The sequence below is a fragment of the Rhinolophus hipposideros genome, assembly GCF_964194185.1.
Source record: "Rhinolophus hipposideros genome assembly, chromosome: 1".
Classification (NCBI taxonomy): Eukaryota; Metazoa; Chordata; class Mammalia; order Chiroptera; family Rhinolophidae; genus Rhinolophus; species Rhinolophus hipposideros.
In genome coordinates, this window is record NC_138047.1 from 107056382 (window position 1) to 107075953 (window position 19572).

Sequence of the window (19572 nt, forward strand, 5' to 3'; positions counted from 1 at the left end):
TCCACCTAGTGGCGTGCAGGTCCTACCACCCACAGGTGTGAAATGTTTAAGAACTGAGAAGTTCTTATTCTTGAGAAGTTGTCAGTTCGAACCTCCTCGATTGTACAGATAAGGACATGGAAGCCTGCAGAAGAGGCCCGTTGCCTCAGGGGGGTGAGTGCTCCAGACACCTCAGGGCCTCAGCCAGGCTCTGTCGCCGAGTGCAGTGGTGCCTCAGGTGGCTGTCACCAACACTCGCAAAAGCACTTTCATGCTGGATTGGCCCGTGTTGTGGGCCCTTCATCACCTCCGGCAGGGTCTGAAACAGCATGGGGTGATAGGGGGCTGTGGGAAACTGAGGCACATGTCCCATCTCAGGGGAGATGGCCACTCAACTGCAGCCAAACGCCATCATGTGAAACAGGAAGCCTCATGTTGCCAGATGTTCTCAGCTTTCGAGAGAAGCCAGGGATCTGGAGATCTATGTGAACTCTCTCGACTTTTCAATGTTGTAAACTGATGAATTTTTTAATAAAAACCACGATTCAGCTCAAACCCAGCCTTGCCGTTTACCTCCTCTGACCCGCAGATTACACACGGAACTCTATGGTGGCAGAAGTGCTCTCTCTGCCAGCCTCACGAGACACCTCCTACCGCCCAGGCTGTTGTGGAACGAAATGGGGGCCCAGCGCGGGGAGGCTCTGGCATCGACGGCGTGCTCTCAGGGAGCCCCCGCACGGTCAGAAGGAAGGACAAGCAGCCCCTGCTCTGTGGGACTCCCGAGCGTGGGGTGAGGGTCTGTACATGGCAGGGTCCTAGCAGGCAGAGCTCAGCCCAGCATCAGGGCTGGCGTGGCCCAGACCTAGATGGCAGCAGCGACCACAGTGCCCTGTGGGCTGCGAGCACCCTGACAGTCCCTCAAGGTTCCACAGGGACGTTCTTGGGGGTTCTCGGCCTAGAGGGAGAGGCGTCCAAAGTCGGCCAGGTCGCTGTCTGGGTCACTGGAATTATGAAGCTGCAAACGGACAGCACGCATGACACATCTCTTCTGGCCACTGCTGCTGTCCCGCTGAGGATGACAGTTAGCTCCCGTCGGGTGTGCCAAACGCTGGAGCATTTGTCGTGTCTCCCTCACCTGCCAGAATCCCCTCCGAGTGTCAAGGCAGGTGCCGTGACAGAACCACACGGCTGGAAAGGGCGTGCCTGAGCGGCCTCCCACCCAGCCCGGCCGGCCCGCGGGTCTGCTGCACTTACCCGGGCCTCCCTCTCAGCGTCCAGCGTCCCCCCGACCTGCTCCTGAAGCAGGGCGTAAGCTCGCTGCAGGGCCTGGTACTCCCTGGTCAGCTGGCAGAACCTCAGGTCCGCCTCTTCTCTGGTGGTTGTCTTCACGTCATGGAGGAGAGAAACAGTGGAGCACATGACTGCCTGTGACTTCCGGTGCCAGGGCCACTTACACAGAAGCCAACTTCTGCCAACAATGACTGAACCAACCAGTCACAGCCAGGATGTAACTGGGACGGCAGAGTGAGGGGCTGCCGGGAACAGACACCATCTCTGCTGTCAGCACCCTTCCCAGACGCTCGCTGGCCTGGGGTCACCTGAGTCAAGTGCAAGGGAGACTGCGCAGCCTGGAGCCGGCCCCTCCCCCAGCACTTCTCACTGGGGTTTCTCCTATGACCGCCTAAGTGTGCAAAGGTGCAAATGCCGGGAGAGCATCAGTGCGCAGTTCTCCGACCCGTCGTGAAAAACTGGGAACGTAAATGCCCACCACTGGGGGCTGTGGAGTTAAATGCACCATGTGCGTCCAGGTGAAAACGTTCCCGGCCCTCGAGAGAGGACAATGTTTCCGTGCTGAAAGGTGCCTGTGACATACTGCTGATGGAAAAAAGCAAAGCAAAACACATGTGTCTGGCATGGTTGCGCCTTACTCGGGTTTTCTTAAGAAAAGTAACCTGGGTGGCGGTGGGAGGAGAACGAAGCCGCCCTTCACACCTCTGTGAATCCCACTCACTCAGCGCCGGGTCACAAACGTGGATGTGCACAGATGGTCAGCAGAGTGTGAGCGTGGCGACCCGGCAGAGAGGGCGTCGGGGGTTACGTCCCTCTTCACACTTCTCAGTACTGTTGGGATTCTCTCCTACACGTGTCATCTTTATAATGAAAATGGCAACCAGGTTGTTTCTAGTTGGGGGGTGTGTGTGTGTGTGTGTGTGTGTGTGTGTGTGTGTGTGTGTGTGTGTGTGTGTGTCTGTGTCAGGGGACGAGGAACAGACCATCATGCAGGAATTTCAATTGCAAAGGGCAAGTTACACTAAGGAGACCTCTCGTTTCCTGTGAAATCAGCTCTGGGTAAAGGAAAGGGACCCCTGTGTGGCCAGTGCCCCCTCACCGTTCACGGAGCCCAGGAAAGTGGGGACCACCTTCCCTCGATGCTATGGGCTGTGCTAGCACAGGTCCTCCGGGGCTTACATCTTTAAGTGGGCAGCTACACTGCCAGCGTCAGAGGCCAGAAGTACCGCGACACGCGTCTGGGCGGAGGTTCGCTTACATCGTCCAGATCTTCCTCCGGTGTGGCTGGGGCCCTGTCCGTCCTGTCTGTGTTGCAGGATGTTTCAGACAATGTTTCTGAGTCCACAGACTCCTCATCAAATCCAAAAAATGTCTCCACAACATGCTTCTGTAAAAGGCAATGTGCATGACATCAGAAACAGTCTCAGAAGTGCCAGGACCCCCAGCCCCCTCATCCCAGGGCAGAGGGGGCTACGATGCACATCTGGGCCACAGGGCACCCCAAGAGGTGGTTGGCGGGGTTCCTAACTGGCTGGGGGAAAAGGAGGCAACCGGAGGTGGGGGAAGGATGGAGGATGGCCAGGAGCGTGTGCTGGCCCCAGCCTGGCTCCAGGCTCAGGAGCTGCTGCTATTATGCACGTCCCTCAGCCCCTCTGAGCACAGCTTCCTTTCCCATCAAAGGGACACGGAACCTCATCTGTGAGCACAAGGCGACGTTCCACGTGTGCTGTGCCCATCATGCTGACACTCAAGGGGAAGCACATTTGTTACTAAGGAAGGGGTCGTGGGGCCAGGAGATGTCTAGTTCTAGGCGCCACACGCAGGGACAGGTGAAAGGGGCAGTGTCCAGAAACTGACCCCGCGGCTCTGAGTGGCTGCACTAGCGTGTGGCCCAGGTCCTCAGCAGACCTGCACTAAGAGGGAATTTTTGTTTAACCTTTTATTATGGAAAAATTAGAACTTTTACAAAATAGAAGGGATCGTGTAATGGCCGCTCAGACAGCCACCATGGAGTCAGAGGCACTTTTAATGCTCTGAGTGCCAGTCTCCCAGTTACCCTACCCAGAACTTCTCCCGCCCCAGACACCACAGTATGTGGGGCTTCATTCATTCCTGAATGCGTGTATTCGTTCATTCAGGAAGCAGCTGCCTGAGCGCCTTCTATAGGCCCCACACTGGGTGGGGCAGGGGCCCCTATGGTCAGAACCAGGCATAGTTCCTGCCACAGGAGCTCCCGTCCCCTGGGGGCCGCGGACCTCGATGAAAATCACCAGATCACCTTGTTTCAGGATCACTGGCTGTTGTTTGATTCCGACATGGTCCCTCAGACCAATTTTCATTTGTTTTCACAATCAATAAATGCTTCTCACGACCATGAAGCAGGAACTATAACTAATGCCAGAGCCAAGGCCCAGGCTCCCACTGGTCCGTCTGGAACCTGGCTTCTCCCAGAGCCCCCTCCCCATTCCTCAGCCCACAGGGGGGTCAGGGCCCACCCCACACGTTGAGGATGTCCCCCCCTGGGCGTGATCCAGCCAATGCACGTTTGCAATCTCATGGGCCCAAATGTAAGAAACATGTGGCTGGTACCACAATTCATAACGTGATTAAGGAATCATTCTCAGGGGTAAAGAAGAGGCAGGGGCTTCTTTGTAAGTTAGTTTCAGAAGAGGCTTTGCAGGAGGCAGCCAACCACTGTGGGCTGCCCAAACGTCCTTGCACATGGCACCTGTCTTCTGCTACTGCTTCCACCTTGTGGCCCATTTTTGTTTTTTATAATGCACCTGGGGCAGTTACCACCCCCAACTTCCTGACTCATGTGTCAGCCATCTGCCCACATGGGGGCCTAGTGGACAGTGACGCACCCCCAGAACCTGCATGTGCTCGTCATGCCAGCCTCGTCCTTGCAGCTCCTCATGCCCCCTTCCCTTGCTCCTCACCTTCTTGTGCTCCTCTCAGAGAAATCCTGTTGGCTCCACCTTGACCCAGAAGCCAACCCTCTCACCCGCTCTCTCCACCGGTCCCTCCATTCTAGTCCAAGCCACTGTCCTCTCTCATTGAAACGATTAAAACCACCTCCTACTGGCCTGCCTGCTCTGCCTTTGTCCCTCACCTAGTGGTCAGAGTGACTATTTTGAAATGAAAGTGAAGTCCTGCTGGTCCTCTGCTCAAAACCCCATGGCAATACACTGCATCAGAGCTGAGTAAAAGTCACCAGCCCTGCAGCCTACAGGCCTTGGCGACCTGCGTCCCCCCTGCTCTAACCACGCCTCCCCTCGTCCTCCTCCAGCACTCTGCTCCAGCCACACTGCCCAGCACGCCCCTGCACCCCCCACATGCCTGCACAGGGCCTCTGCACAGCCTCGAGCTTCTTCCCCGGGCTCGGGGCTCTCTCCCTCACACCCCTCGAGTCTGCACAAATGCAACGTTATTAAAAAGGCTTCTCTGATCACCACGGCAAAGTCCTTACCAACCCATCCCCACCCCAACCTGTCTAACCTTCCTTTCTTTTTCTCCCTGGCACTCATTGCCACCTGACATAAAATATATTTTGCTTATGTGTTTATTACCTGTCTTCCCCCTCTGGAATGTAAGCCCCATGGGCACAGGGATTTTGTTCCATGAGAGCAGGAGTTGGGCTCTTTTATTCTCCATTGTGGCCCAGGGCCTGGCACTCAAGAAATATTGGTTGTTAAATGAGTATTCACAAACATGTCTGTTAATAAACTAACTTGTTTACCCACAAACAGCTTCAGATTTGCACATCCCTTCCCTTCTGTCACGCAGCCAGCATCAGCTGGACAGCCACCTGGCTGTGCACCCCAGGTGAGTCTAACAGGTAGGAATGTGAGGACCTCATAGACTCCATCGGTTTCAAATGATTTCTCCTCTCCAAGTAGAGGTTGCAGACAATCATATACTCAAATCCCCCTGTGGAAGAGAAACCCCACCTAGCTCGGGCATCAAAACCTCTCCAGACGATATTCTGGGAGCAGTGGCCACGACACACCAATGGGGACAATGGCACCTTCAGGAGTGACACATCCACGGTACTCAAGCTCCTCTGTACACACATGTTTCACCTCCCTGAGCTCAGGGCTCCTCGTTTTCCTGGGCAGCCACTCAGCCGACCTTATTTCCTGTAAACACCACTCATTGCAAGGCCTCTGGGGACAGGTCTGTGTTTGCTGCTGTGACAACTGGCAGGGAGCGGCGATGCACGGAGGGCCCTGCCTGGCACACAGAGCAGCCCGGGGACCATGGAGCGATGCACCCTCGAAATGATCAGGACAAAACACCGAGCTGTGGTTGCCCCCGTCGGCGTCCTGGACCATTCTTGGGGCTAGGGGCTCAGTGTGCCATGGCCCGGCAGGTTCCGGGTTTGGGAACCCTGCACGACTGATGAGAAACTCAGTTACCGAGCACGGCCGCAGGGTGTTAACTGCAGACACTGCAGACCTGCACTTGAAGCAGAACTGCCTTTGTAAACAGCCCGTCCCAGGCCCAAGTGGGGCCCCTGAAGTATAACATGGTCCCAGAGACCGAGACCCCAAGGCAGCAGCTGCAGTGAGGGAGGAGGAAGCAGCTCTGGGCGTGGAGCCCAGTCACACAGCGCCTCCAGATTGCAATCCCACAACAACAAAGGCCACGGACCCACAAACACCAGCCATTTCCATGGCACAGCGAGTTGGCTGCCACCTCCCACCTTGTCTAGCATTGAGCTGAGTCAGTTTGTTTCCTCTAAGGGTTAGCTTTTCTCCAATTGTATTAGACGGGAAGTCAAAACGTACTACATAAACTTCTGCCTTTAGTAATAGAAAAAACAAGATAGAGAAGAACATTTTTAATGCTCCGAGGGACAATCAGGTGGCCGTTTTCTTTGAAGACAATGTAACCAATGCCTCACACTGCGTGTTCAAAATCTACATAAAATAACCCCTAGAAACCACTGCTCCCTCTAACGCTTGGCTTAGGGAGGGCTTTAGAGAAAGGTCAAGCATCAGAGAAACTGCTGAGTTTTTCAGTCTCCATCATTCTCAGAGTCCCTGGGCGTTTCCTAAGGAAAGATCCTCTAGGGGCACCCATGTCCACCTTTGCTCATTCTAAAGTGCATCTTATTTATACCTAAGAGGGGCTCACTCCTCCAGGCGTCCGTTTTCTTTATGACCACTCTTGCCTTGCTGACTCCTTGTTACAAACTGATGCAAATTTTTAAAATGCAGTTTGGGCAGAAACGACTAAAAGATAACAATTTCTTCTCCATTTACATTTTGAATATACAGAAGTGCTCATTCTTAGCAGATTAAATGGAACCGAGAGGAAAAGAGGGCCCCCCCAAAAAAAATACCCCTCAACCGACTCTAGCCTCCCTCTGCCTCCTCTCGCCTCGCTTCTGTGTCACCTCCAACAAGCGCTGTCACAGGAAGTGGCTTCCTGTCACAGGGAGTGACTTCCACTGAACCGCAAGCCATCCCCTAAGCTAGCCCTTACCTTCATGCCTGTAGGTCATCTCCTGGCAGCCCGAAAAGTACAGACACACCAGGGCACAGAGACAGAGGAAGAAGGAGAAGTACAGCACGAAGAGGACGTACTCCATCGTCGTGAGGGCTCCCAGAACCCTCTAGCCCACCCGTATGTGTCAGGTGAGCCAAAGCCACGTCACTGCCACCAATCTTCAGGCCTCTTTGAGTCCAGGAGAAAACTCCAACCCTCTCCCACAGCGTTCTCCTCTCCTCTGCCACGCCCGGCTTCCTGCAGTCTCGTCTGCTGGGGCGTCCTGAGGACGGCACACCTTTATTTAGGATGCCAGCTCCAGGGCAGATCGGGGCTGACAGAAGCAGGTTTCCAGGGGCAGGGCTGCAGGAGTCACACAGCTCAGCTTTCGGGCCGGTTTATTCTCTGAGGGCTTTCCTCCCAGACCTCAGGCTCCCTGAGCTGCCCGGTTGCCAATGCCATTCAACATGCCCCTGGGTGCTCGCAAGGGCCCCTGGGAACAGCACTAGCAACGGTGATACCCGGAGAGCCTGCCTAGCACCAGGCCAAGACAAGGAGGAGCCTCCCGCCTTGCGTGCTTGGGCAACTGCTGTCACTCCCCGGCTACCCCACATGCACCCTGGACAGCAAACTTGGTTTCTCAGCGATCCTTCCCGCAGTATTTGTTTTGCCGCTTATCCCGCGGACCATTACCCACAGAAAAGCTGTAACTTCAGTCCCCCGCCTACGTGGGCACTTGTGAGAGTCCTGCATTTCCTGGAGAACCTTCTCTAGGCATAGCATCAAAAGTAAACCCCCCTCAGTGGAAAAACATGGACAGGTTTTACCATAAAAAAGTAAAACTGGACTTTGAAATATAGTGAAGCAACATTAAAAGGCAAAGGACAATTCATAAAAGGAAAAGTATATACAGCCACATTCATGTACACATTTCAACTTCAAAAGCGCTTGATACTCTAGTCCTTTTAAAGTGCCCACGATAGGAGTTGGGTAGCCCTGTCATGCTACGCAATTTAGAGCTGACTAAATCTTTAAGTCATGCTTCCAAATCACATGCCACCCAGACAGACTGGTTCAGGGGTGGGCCTGGGACCAACGTAAGCCAAGAAGCACCAGCCCTGGGACTTTTGCTGGAACTACTGAGACATGCCGTCCTACCACAGAGGTTGCTGGGCAGGTATGCCAGTTGTTAAAGCTGTCTGGGCCACTTTCCTGAGAAAGAGGCCAGCCCAGAGGAAAGCAGAGTTGAAAGATGGAGAAAGGCAGGTTCCTGGCAATTTCCTATGAGCATCTGGATCCAGCCGTGCCTGAAGCCAGCCACCTCTAGGCTTCTCAGTTACATAAATTCATTTCTTTGCTTAAGTGACTGCGTTTTTGCCCTTATCAACAGAAAGAATCTTGGCTAATGTTGTGGAGAGAAGGGAGGTAATCCTAGAAATGAAACCATCGGCAAACTGTTAAGTTCTGGGACAAGTCAAAAGGCTAATCTCTCCCTGAGCTGCTCTGCACCTGGACCCTCAAAAAAAACCAAGGACAGCCTCTGCCTGGCAAGTGCTACAGCTGCCTGAGCTACTTAGACCCCCACCTCTGCCAGAGATTCTCAAGGGTGGAGACACTGTTCTGTGCCCTGTCACCTGATATTCTGCCATGCCCGAAGCAGACGCTCCACAGATGATGGCTAGAGGGGTGGGGGAATGGGTGGGGTGACCGTCACACTGCCTCGGACTTCACAGCATGAGTGGCCACAGGCCCTGTGCTAGTTCAGACAGGGCACGATGCCTGATGACAATGAGCTGGCACTTTTTGCCAACACCGGACCCAGGGAGCCAGACTGGAGACCTCAGGTGCTGGGTTCCATCCAAGCCACAAGTGCTGGGTTCCATCCCTGCTCCATAGGCTGCCGGGCAGACCACGTGGCCCCCAGTCACAGCCCTCCCACAGCCCCCATCGGCCCTCATTCAACCACCAGCATCCCGAGTTCTTCCCGCAGTAAGCCCCAGAGGGAGCAGACACGGAGACTGACAATACATGCCAGGGCAGAAGGAGCAGGGGGCAGAGGAAGCCCAGAGAAAGGGCGTCTAACCCCGTGGGAGGGCGAAGACTTGGAGGCAGTGGGGACAGCTAAGCCCACTCTCGAAGGAGCAGGAGGTGGTGAGCAGAAGAGGTAGAAAAGCAGCAGCATGACAAGGCCCAGGGGCTGGAGCCAGGATGTGCCGAGGGAATAAAGCAGGAAGCAAGTGGCCAGATCCTGAACGGCCTAGAGGGTCTAGCCGAGGAGCCCCAACTTCATCCCCCAGGGAGAGCGGGAGCCAGCGGATGGCGTTTAGCAAGAAGGTGGCAGAGTCAGACTAGTGCCTCAGAAAGATCACTGTGGCAGCTTTGGAGGGGAGGGAAGACGCTGGGAGCAGGGGGAGCCGTCAGGGACGAGGGCCTGAAGGAAGGCAGTGGAGACATGAGAGAGCAGAAGCCTGGAGGGTGGGGTCTGGAATCAGGGAGCCTGTGCCCCATCCCCTTCCCACGGATTCTGGGGTCCCTCCTAGCACCAGGCAGGAAGCCCAGGAGCCTGCAGACTAGCCTCCCAGCCTGGTCTGCCTCCCAGCTGGCTCCTCTCCCGAGACTGGGGCTCACCGCAACCCCCCGAACCCCTGATGGCTAATTCCTGGCCTGGCGGGTCCCGACCCCACTTGAATGCATTGCCTAGAAGCACCAGAACTTTGTCATTCCTGGAATGGCCTGGATGTCCCCATGGTCATTGCTATACCAGAAGAGGTGCCCTGGGCAGGCTCTGTGGCGCCCAGCACATGTGCTAATTCTAGCCATTGTTCACATGCTCGGTCTCCACTGAGACACACTCTGTGCTGTTAGAGAGCAAGCTTCAGGGGCTGCAACACCTACCGCCCCCCACACCTGGGCTGTTTAGAGTTGGGCCCTGGTGCCAGACCTTCTGTACAACACACCTCCCTCTCTGGCTCAGGGTCCCTCTCCTGCAGCCCCTCAGTGGGGACTGAACTAGCAGGTTCCCTGGGCAGACACAGCCAATACCAGTCTCGTCCCCAGAAGCCCAGTGAGACAGGCTCAGCAGCCCTCAGGGGGTGAAGGCCCCCCTAGAAGACGGGGGCTGATGTCACTGCTCTGTCCTCTTTCGGCAACCTAGGGTGAGGTGGCCCTCACATGGAGGCCCTCAGGGGAACTGCAGAGTCCAGTTCTGTAACCCTTACAAAGAAAGTCGGGGCCAGAGAGCAGGAATGGGCTGTCAGGTCTTCTAGAAAATTCTGGAAACTTCACCACATTCACCACAATACTCTGTAAAGCAGACCCAGGCGAAGTGGTAAAGTACACACATGCATAAGGGACAGAGAACGATGGGGCATTTAAGGGGCGAGAGAAACTACTGAATTCCTGTGGCCTATGGAACAGAAGGGACGCCGCCCAGGCCTGGAGGTCCCGGGGAACTGAGGAAGCCATGCAGGTCCCTGATGGGTCCAAATACCCGTGCCCTCCTGCTCCGGACAATGCTGGGGTTCAGTAGGAGCCTGGGGGGAACTAATCTATACTGAACCTTAAGAAAAAGAAAAGATGCTGGTGAGTCACAGAAACGGTAAGTGGGAAGGACCCTGAACCAGCTCAGGGGACTCAGCCTTCACGCGGTATCGAACTATTTTAATCAGAGTGACTGTATAGCCTTATCCTTCTGGAACCATCCAGCATCGTGCAAGTGCGTTTCTCCTTATTCAGTCAGAATAAGCGATTCACTTATTCAGTCAACAACTGTTCAGGGAAACTACTCCGTGCCAGGCAGTGAACAGACAGAGAGAACAGGACACACTCATCTGCTGTACATACAAGCCTAGCAAAGTGTAAGTCAATTCTCAGCCTCGTAAGTTCTCTTCCCATAAACATATTCAGAGATCAGGAAAAGGGAAAACATCATCTTTTCTTATTCCAGGCATTCTGAGACAGGTTTGAAAAATCTAGTCACAGCTGAACAATGGGTTTCTTGAAAACCCTCCTTAGGAAAGCTTTATGGGGTGTATAATGCCACCCCACATCCAATAATGGGACAAACTGAACACCTTTAGAGTGTCGCTTTTTAATCACATGTCCCACGGTGACAATGGCATTTTACAGACACTCCTGGCAACTGTGCAAAATGATGCTACTCTCCCATAGGACAGAGGGGGCACACGTCCTAGATCAAAGCCTTCATACCCTCTGATCCTCGCTTCGACTTCCGGGAATCTACCTATGGAAACAATCCAGACTAGGGGCACGGCTTTCTGACAAAAGGAGTTTGCCGTGGTGACATTTACGGAAGCAGAAAGTCCAACAAGAGGGAAGGGTAGTCACTTAATGAAACGTCCAACCCTGAGGGCCTAAAACAGAACCAACCCAGAAAGAGGTGTGGCCAGCACCATCATTCATACCCGGGAGTCGCTGAAAGCAGACACGCCGACTGACACACACGTGCCAGCCGACTGGTCAGAAAATTCATGGCCCATCTATTTAATGGATTATACAGCCATAAAACGTATGTTTGTGACAAGAGTGTCATAACATGGATACATGCTTTATGGTATAATGTGAAGTAAAAGCACGGGGTGCAAACGTACATTCTATACTTACACTTACGTTATCAAAAAACATGGAGCAGAAGGAGGACTACAGCTGGGGGGTGGAGTTGCACTAAAATGCCAACACCAGCTGCATTGCGGGGGATGAATCAATTTTTATTCCCCAGGTAGTCTATGAGCGGTAAGGTGACACCGCTTCACTTCCATAATAAAAACCTGTGTTTAGAAATACACAAGTTCTGCTGAGCCACTTCCCATTGCCGAGTTTCTAACGTCAGTGCTCAGAAACCCACACCTCCTTGAACTTGACCTGCTCCAAGTCTGGGCCTTGGAGCCCCAGATTTGAGTCTGAATGTCGGCCTTGTCAATCGACTTTGGCTCTGAGTTATTGCTGAATTTTAGATCCGTATACTTCCTGTAACTGTCAAATGGGAAAAATCACACCGGCCTCCCAGGGTGGCTGTGAGGATTGAACGACATGCCGTAAGTGACCACTTATCCGAGTTTCCGGGATGTAGCAAATTACTGGCGAGCACAGATGAGAGACGCGAACCTGGCGGACACACTCGGCTGTCTCTGGCCACAGAGTGTGGTATACACATTTTTACCAACTGTTAAAAGCCTTAGATTTTATATAACTTACAGAGTTGTGGGTTGAATTGGGTCCCCCCAAAAATGATACGCTGAAGTCCTAAACCTCCAGTACCTCCAGTATTTGGAAATCCATCTGTGGCAGAAGGAATTAGTTAATATGAGGTCATACTAGAGTAGGGTGGACCCCTGAGCCAACATGGCTGGTGTCCTTATAAGAAGAGAGCCATGTGAAGACAGAGACACAGGGAGAGTGGCATTTGATGACGACAGCTGAGGGTGGAGTTATGTAGCTGCAAGACCAAGGAAGCCAGATTGCCGGCAAATCACCAGAAACTGAAAGAGGGAAGGAAGGATTCCCCGACAGGTTTCGGAGGGGGCGTGGCCCTGCCAACCCCTTGAGTTTAGACTTCTAGCCCCTAGAACTGTGAGACAATGCATTTCTGTTGTTCTAAGCCCCCCAGTTTGCGGCACTTTGTTACAGAAGCCCTAGGAAGCTAACGCACGAGGATTCCCACTTCTCCTGAGAGCCTGGAACACCTGATACTACCTGGCTCAGTTTTTTATAGCAACTAGTATTTGGGGCCTGGTTAGCCACAGGCCTCACCACTCCCTACAGCCAGCCTGACACTGAGGCCACACATCTGTAGCCATTCAGTGTCACATCTGCACGGCTGTGGTCTTTAGACAAGAGAAGTATTTCTCTCTAACCATGCCTCTACCAAAAGATAAACCAGGAGCGTCCAGCGCAAAGCAAAGCAAAGCAGGCCATCTTCGTGGCAGTGAAAAATATGTTTATGGGGTTAAATGCAAAGCAAGCCTTTCTTTTACACCTGCCCTAGTTTGCTGTTTCACATTGCAGCTTGGTCCTGTGGGCATCTGAGTTTTCCAAGCCCAGCTCTGCTCTCTCTGCCAGGACATTCGGACACTACCTCTATAAATCCACATTTTCCAAAAAGAACACAGCTCTGCCTTATTCCAAAAAAGCCCAAAGCTCCCAATTTTTCAGTCCAGGATATAAGATGTTAAGAACCAAGCCTGAGTGTCCTTTAAATCCTTCAAAAGGTCTAAGTATTTATGTTTTTAATTTTGGGTGAGCAGCGCCTGAGGCCTAAATACAGAATGCGTCCGTAAGGTTTCCATGAATAAATTACACTAACCAGGCCCACACCATCAGTTATGTGGCTTGGCGAGAGGGTGGAAATCAGTCTCCACCATCAAATATGCAGAAATGTGAGCGTGTCTGCCTTTAGGGCCCCCCTCCACGGATGGCTCGCCACCCCCATGCAGGCTCACCTTGGGCAGCTTCAGGCCTTTCCCGCGATGTCTTTTGGAGCGCAAGAGCCGTTCTCTCTCCTGGAAGGAAACATAACTGTTGGCATTTTCAGCCAGCCTCACGTCATACCAGCCAACCTGGCTGGCTCTCGAGGGGCATGACTTACATGCTGCCACGTCTGCCTGTCTGCACCTGGCATAGGTTAGTAAGTCCAGGTTCTGACACCCAGGTTCTGAGAAGCAGGTGAGGGCTGCTTCTCAGAACCGACAGCTATAGAGCTGCACCCTCTACTCCAGCCCTTAACAGGACTTGGACGGTCCCGGGGGGCAAAAAATGCCAAGATCTGCTGGGTCTGTAAGACTCCAGCCTGTCTGCTTCGGGGCTGGAAGCCGGGAGGCCCTGGGCAGTGCTGAACAGATATCCGCTGGGTCAGGACCGCAGCTGAGTGTGAGAAAGACTGCGGCTTCAAGCTCAGACGGAGCTGGGGCCCAATCCCCAGGAGCCTCCTCCTGCCAGGAGACACTTTATTTCAGGTTCCTCCTTTGCCATGTGAGGCTAGAACCTGCCCTGCAGTGTCCCCCTAAGAAGGAAACGAGCAACTGCCGGTGCCTGGTGGCTGTCGTCACCAGGATGGCGTTTATAGAGCAGCAGCTGCAGGAGCAGCATTCGGCCTCAGATAAAGCCATTAAATTCCTTTCTAATCAGTCCTGTTTTTCCCATTGGCTGCCAGGAAACCCAGAAACAAAATGGTGCTTGGCCTCACCTCTTATGTTCCACCCATGTGTCCCTCCTGGTCTTGACTGATGCTGCTATCTTTATTCTCTCTAATCTTATGTGTTTGTTATTCCTCTTTAGACTTTATCGTCATATCATTGAATGTGTTTTTTCATCTCATGTTACATCAAGTCTTTTGTGTAATGAAGCAAAGATGGATGAAAGGAAGGAGGAATGGAAGGAAGGAGAGGAGGAGGAAAGGAGGGATGGAGGGAGGCAAGGATGAGAAGATGGAGGGATGGAGAAATGGCTGGAAAGAAGGATGGAAGGAAAGAGGGAAGGATGGGAAGATGGAGGATGGATGAATGAATTGATGGGAAGATAAATGGAGGGAGGGGTGGGTGGAAGGAAAGGAGGGAGGGAAGATAAAGAGCTAGGCAAACAAAGTGAACTTGACAATTATGGTCAAATCCTTTTCTAGAATTTTGACCACTGGCTTTTCTACTCTTTGAAGACCCACAAATGGAATTGAAACGTTCCCTCCCAGGCAAGCAGAACACACTTTGCTTCTAAGATCCCACCGAAGCTCACTGCAGATGCTCCCTTATTACTGGTGCCCAAGCTTCTCTCCCTTCCCCTCCCCCTCCCCTCCCCTTCCCCTTCCCCTCCCTCTCCCCCTCCCCCTCCCTCTCAGCAAGCCCTTCAAATTCTGGTCTGAGTATAGGTTCAGGTTCTCAAGTTCATGGTCTGCAATGACCAAGCTAAAAAAAAATAAGACTTCTCAGGGACAAATCATGCCCTCATGCAAAGGCCAAAAGACTCATTCTTAACATTGATGCTGCTTCTTACGGCAGCAAACCAGGGAGGATGTGAGAAAAGAGTAGCCATGGAAACTGCTGCCAGGCACCAGTGGGGCCATTTACGTGAAGTCGAGGCTGCTTCCTGGGAGAATAAAACGGGAAGGTGCCGTCACCAGGAGGAGCTCGGTGAGACCCGCCCGCTTCCGCAGCAGCACCCTGAAGGCCTGACGCCACGCTCACACCCTGTCACTTGGCGTCACACCAAGGCCTGCCACTGAGCACAGACGCACCAGTGAGAGATCGTCGATGACGTGCTGCTGCTCCAGCACTTGCAGCCTTAGGAACTCGATCTCCTGCTCGTCCCTTGTCAGGCTGAGGTCATTCAAGGATGTGTGTCGCTTCAGAGACGCCTGTGAGGACAGCTTTTCTTTCTGCAGCCAGAGGGAGAGAGAGAGAGCACCCTGGGGCTGCCCATCTGACTATGTGTGTTAAGGACCCACTGCGCGCATCGGGGTATGGAGTGTGGGCCTGGTGGGGTACAGGACGGAAGGATGACAGCCACCTAGGCCCCAAGCTGCACTAGGGCACAGCTCCACCAGAGCCAAGCCCGCAGCGTGGCTGATGGTGCCCACTGCCGGGAGGAAGGGCTGGGCAGGCACTGGGGGCAGGAGGGGGGCTTCCAAACCCAGCCTTGCAAGCTAGACAAGGAAGCTGGCAGAGGAAAGCACGCCACACACAGGAATTATACACTTGTCCTGGGCTCGCTAGGGTACAGGGAGAACGGTGTTCATCTCTGAGCCTCCGTCTTCTCAGCTGTGAAATGGGGATGACTGACAGACTTTGGGTAATGAGCCTCAGATTATTCTATAAACCTGCCCTGATCACAAAGACCAATTATTCTGGTTGGAATACGTGAACATCCCTTATGTGCAGCGCTTAGAGCAAATACCATCACTGTCACACACTGAGCTTCCACGAGAGCTGGCTTTCTGGGAGGCCCATCTATGCCATGTTATCATTCCATCCTCTCGATAACCCTGCAACGCTGATACTTTCTCTCCCATTTCATGGGTGAAGAAATTGAGGAGGCGAGACAAGGAGAGCTGAGTCTACTGGCACAGGAGCTGAAGCACAGACCCTGCTGTCTGACTGCCTGGTGCTCTCCCTCCAGGCACAGACGCCCAAGCACCCTAACTTCTAGACAAGTGACAGCAGCAGGGATGGGTGTGGGATGAGACAGCTCCTGAGATTCCTGGGGGAGGCAGCAGGAGGTGTGCCCTGAGAACGTGCACGGAGAGGCCCAGGGGCTGGAGAAGCCCAGACAGACCAGAATTCCGGGCTGGCCCCAGTGGCTGACAACTTACCATTTCCACGTTCTCTCTGGTGAGGTTCTTGATTTTCTCCTCCATCCTCTGGATGCTCTGCAGAAGGTCCTCGTTCTTCTTGTTCATTCGCTTGTTCTTCTCCACTAGGGGCTTCAGCTGGATCTCGGTCTCACGGGAGCGTTTCAGCTGCAGTATGACAGAGACAGAAGGCCGGGCCGCTTTAAGACCCAATGAATGGCTCGTCATACCACGGAGGCCAGCAGAGATCCTTCCTCGGGCTGGAGCTGTCACCTTTAGGACCGCATTTCCTGGGTGGTGCAAACACCAAAAGGCCCACAGACACGTACCCCACGTGAGCCTCAAAGGGCCTGATTAGGGCGAGAGAGGCCCCATGTGGGAGACCCACAGATCTGCCGCAGGGCAGCCCACTGACAAGTGGCCTGTGCTGTGTCCACTAGCCCACACTTCCTTCACCTGTGGGCATAACCCAGAGGTCATGGGTCACGTGCATAAACATCAATCCAGCTACGTAGTTCCTCCTGGTCACCACTCCTCCTAGTGTACAGAGCTCAGAAATCTCAACACTCTTCAGATAACACACAACCCCTGGGCCCCACTCCATGCCAGGCTCAGTGCTAAGGTACGGAGATAAATAAGACGCATAACGCCCCAGAGGGCTCCTCGAGTGCTCTGAGCACAGCCCCTATGACTGGCGGGGTAACCTTCCAGTCTCTCTCGTCTGATCAGCATCAGGGGAGCCCCTCTTGTGCTCGGTGCTGGGGACAAGGTCAAAGGGGTGACATGACAGGGGTGCCGTCTCACAGACGTGGGAGGAGGGCACAGACAGTAACAGACGCAAGGACACAATGAGACAAGGGCCAGTGGACATTCCAGGCAGGGGAACCAAGCGTCCAGAGGTTCAGGTCGGCCAAGAATGGGGCGTGTTCACGCAGCGTCACTCAGGACAGCGGGAACACAGAATGTGGGGCGATGGGCAGAGAAGGGGCGGGCGTGGGGAGGCCTGATACAGGGAATGGAGAGCTGTCATTTGGTTTCCACCCCTGGCCCCTAAGGGCTTTGAAGGAGGAGCACTCTGTACTCAGTCTGCCTTCTAGAACAATCCATCACTCTGACTGCTGTGTGGAGGTCAGTTCAGAGAAACAGAGATATAAGAAATGACAGCAGTGGGTGACGGGGATCAGGGGCTGGGGAGCCTGCAAAGTTAGAGTTGCCCTGTACTTTTCCTGCTTCGCACCATGCTGCATTCTCTAGCTACATGACCACAGCCAAGTTCTCGGCCTCACCTTCCTCACCTATAAAGCAGGAATGATGATAGACCTGCCTCATAGACTTGTTATGAAAATTAAATGCATAGTAGCAGTCTTCGCAGGAATATTTTAATGGATGAAAATTAAAAACAACTATCCATCAACATCACTACAACCACAAAAACAGCCACTGTGTGTGTCAAATACAAGCCATGTGCTAAAACAGTGGCACGCCCTTCCAGGCCTTCTCTCTCATTCAAGCCTCACCACACCCCTAGGTGGAGGGCCCGACCCCCATCTCCACAGACAGAGAACCTGACCCCAGGGAGGTGGGCAATGCGCTCAGGATCCCGCAGAAAGTGCTAAAACCGAGAATCAAACACGAGGGCTGAGTGCAGAGGCCTGCTTTTAGTCACCAGGCTCTGGAAGTGAAGGCAAAACACTCCGATGCTGCCCACTGAAATAGAAAGCGTACCTTTGACCCACACATTCTACCTCTCAAAACCTACCCCACCCACAGAACGGCTCAAGTGAGTAAAAGCAGGAATGTATCTTCTGTGTGGCTTTGTTTATAACAGCAAAGAAACCTGAAACAGCCTGAGTTTCCACCAGCAGAGGAATGGTTGAATAACCGTGGCAGGGCCACACAACGGAGTGCAATGCAGCCGTGAAAAAGACAAAGGCAGACCTTTACGCATTGAGGGGAGTGTTGTAACCGGTACCTCAAGTGACAAAAGCAAGTTGCAGAACAAAATGGGGGGAGGAAGGGGCAGCCATTTTGTAACCAAAAACAATGCAAAAACTCTCTTGTGGTGTCGCTATGTTCACATAAGCATTAAAAACATGGGAGCAACACCTCAAAGGTTGACAGCAGTTACCGCGTGATTTTCAGATGGAAGCATTGGCAAGCTTATCGATTTTGACTTTAAATACTTCAGTGTGGTATGAATTGTTTTAAGCAGCCTGTGATTTCTTTCTAATCTACTTAGAAAACAATTACGCAGTCATGAGGAATTTTTTTTTTAGCTCATGAATACTTAAGTGAAAATGGAGACATAATATTAAATGTACAGTCACATGATAGCTATATAAAAATATGCTTTAAAAATACTAGAAGGAAATGAATTTGTTCTGATCCTGTTAAAATTGTGAAGAGGTGACATTTAATACTGTTCATCTCCCATATTTTTCGAATATCATATAGATACACTTACTTTCACAATAAAATTTAGAGTAAACAGAAATGTCATGAGGCATTTGTTAAGAAGTTTATGAATTGACTACCACTACATAAAAATTAGATTAGGTGTTCACCCAGAAAATTTAAATATACTCAAGAAATTGCTATTTTTTACTAGAGATTATTTTTTTAAGCAGAAATCCGTGGTCATTATTTTTAACTTAGAAACAGGTAAGCTTTTGTGCAAAAGCAAACAGATAAGCAAGAAATAAAAATTATCCAGAATGACACGACCTAAGGCAACTTCCAATATCTGGGATGGTGACAAGTATTTTTGTTCTGTAAACTGCTCTCATCATTTAATTGACTGTGAACCAGTTTCATGGCAGTTAAATATAATCTACATCATCATTCTTAATGACTGCACACGTCACTGTATAAATGTTCTGTGATGACTTTGCCCAACACTGAGTATTGAACAACTGGGTGTTTTGTGTCAGTTTTGGGGGCTGTTATAAACAACACTGCAATGAACATCTTCTCCATACTTGACACTGTACTTCTCCAATTGTCTGCTTGGGATAAATTCCTGCAGAAGCAAAGGGCAGTAACAGGCTCCTTCCCTGAACCTGTGTTGGGATTTTAATCAGAAAGAAATTACAAAGTAAAGAAAGACAGAGGCCTCTGCATTAACTTTCTGTTTAAGGCACTTTTTGAGGCCCCAGGGCAGCTGCCTCGCACCACCCCCTCCAAGGCACCCTCTGTCTCTGGGGGCTGATTACCAGTTCGTTCCTCTCATCTGCCAAGAGGGTATTTCTGTCTTCGAGCTTCCGAATCACCGAATTCAGCTCAGCAATTTTTAGTTGAAATCGCCGCACATCTCGCTCATCCATATGTTGATCCTAAAGAGTCAAGATACGAACGTACTTGGAAGAAGCACAAATGATTCAAAGCATTCCATGGACCCTTCTCAGAAAGTCTGCAGACATGCTAGGTGAGTTAGCTCCTCCTTAGGGCTCCCGGAAGTCAAGCAATATGCACAAAACCTCCAGCCCTGCCGGTGACTTGCAGAAGACTTCTCACCT

The 19572-nt window shown here is 52.3% G+C and overlaps 1 protein-coding gene across 6 annotated transcripts in view; it reads right to left on the reverse strand.

Annotated features, from left to right (window-relative positions):
• The window catches only part of JAKMIP1 (janus kinase and microtubule interacting protein 1), a 105086-nt gene that overhangs the window by 25392 nt on the left and 60122 nt on the right, over positions 1 to 19572 (reverse strand). For all 6 annotated transcript variants that reach the window (XM_081037642.1, XM_081037638.1, XM_081037641.1 and 3 more), the window contains 6 exons: positions 19270 to 19389; positions 16079 to 16225; positions 15005 to 15145; positions 13221 to 13280; positions 2528 to 2656; positions 1234 to 1362 (listed from right to left, as the gene is read on the reverse strand). In XM_081037642.1, coding sequence (XP_080893768.1) covers positions 1234 to 1362; positions 2528 to 2656; positions 13221 to 13280; positions 15005 to 15145; positions 16079 to 16225; positions 19270 to 19389 — 726 coding nt within the window. The remainder of the gene's footprint in view (positions 1 to 1233; positions 1363 to 2527; positions 2657 to 13220; positions 13281 to 15004; positions 15146 to 16078; positions 16226 to 19269; positions 19390 to 19572) is intronic.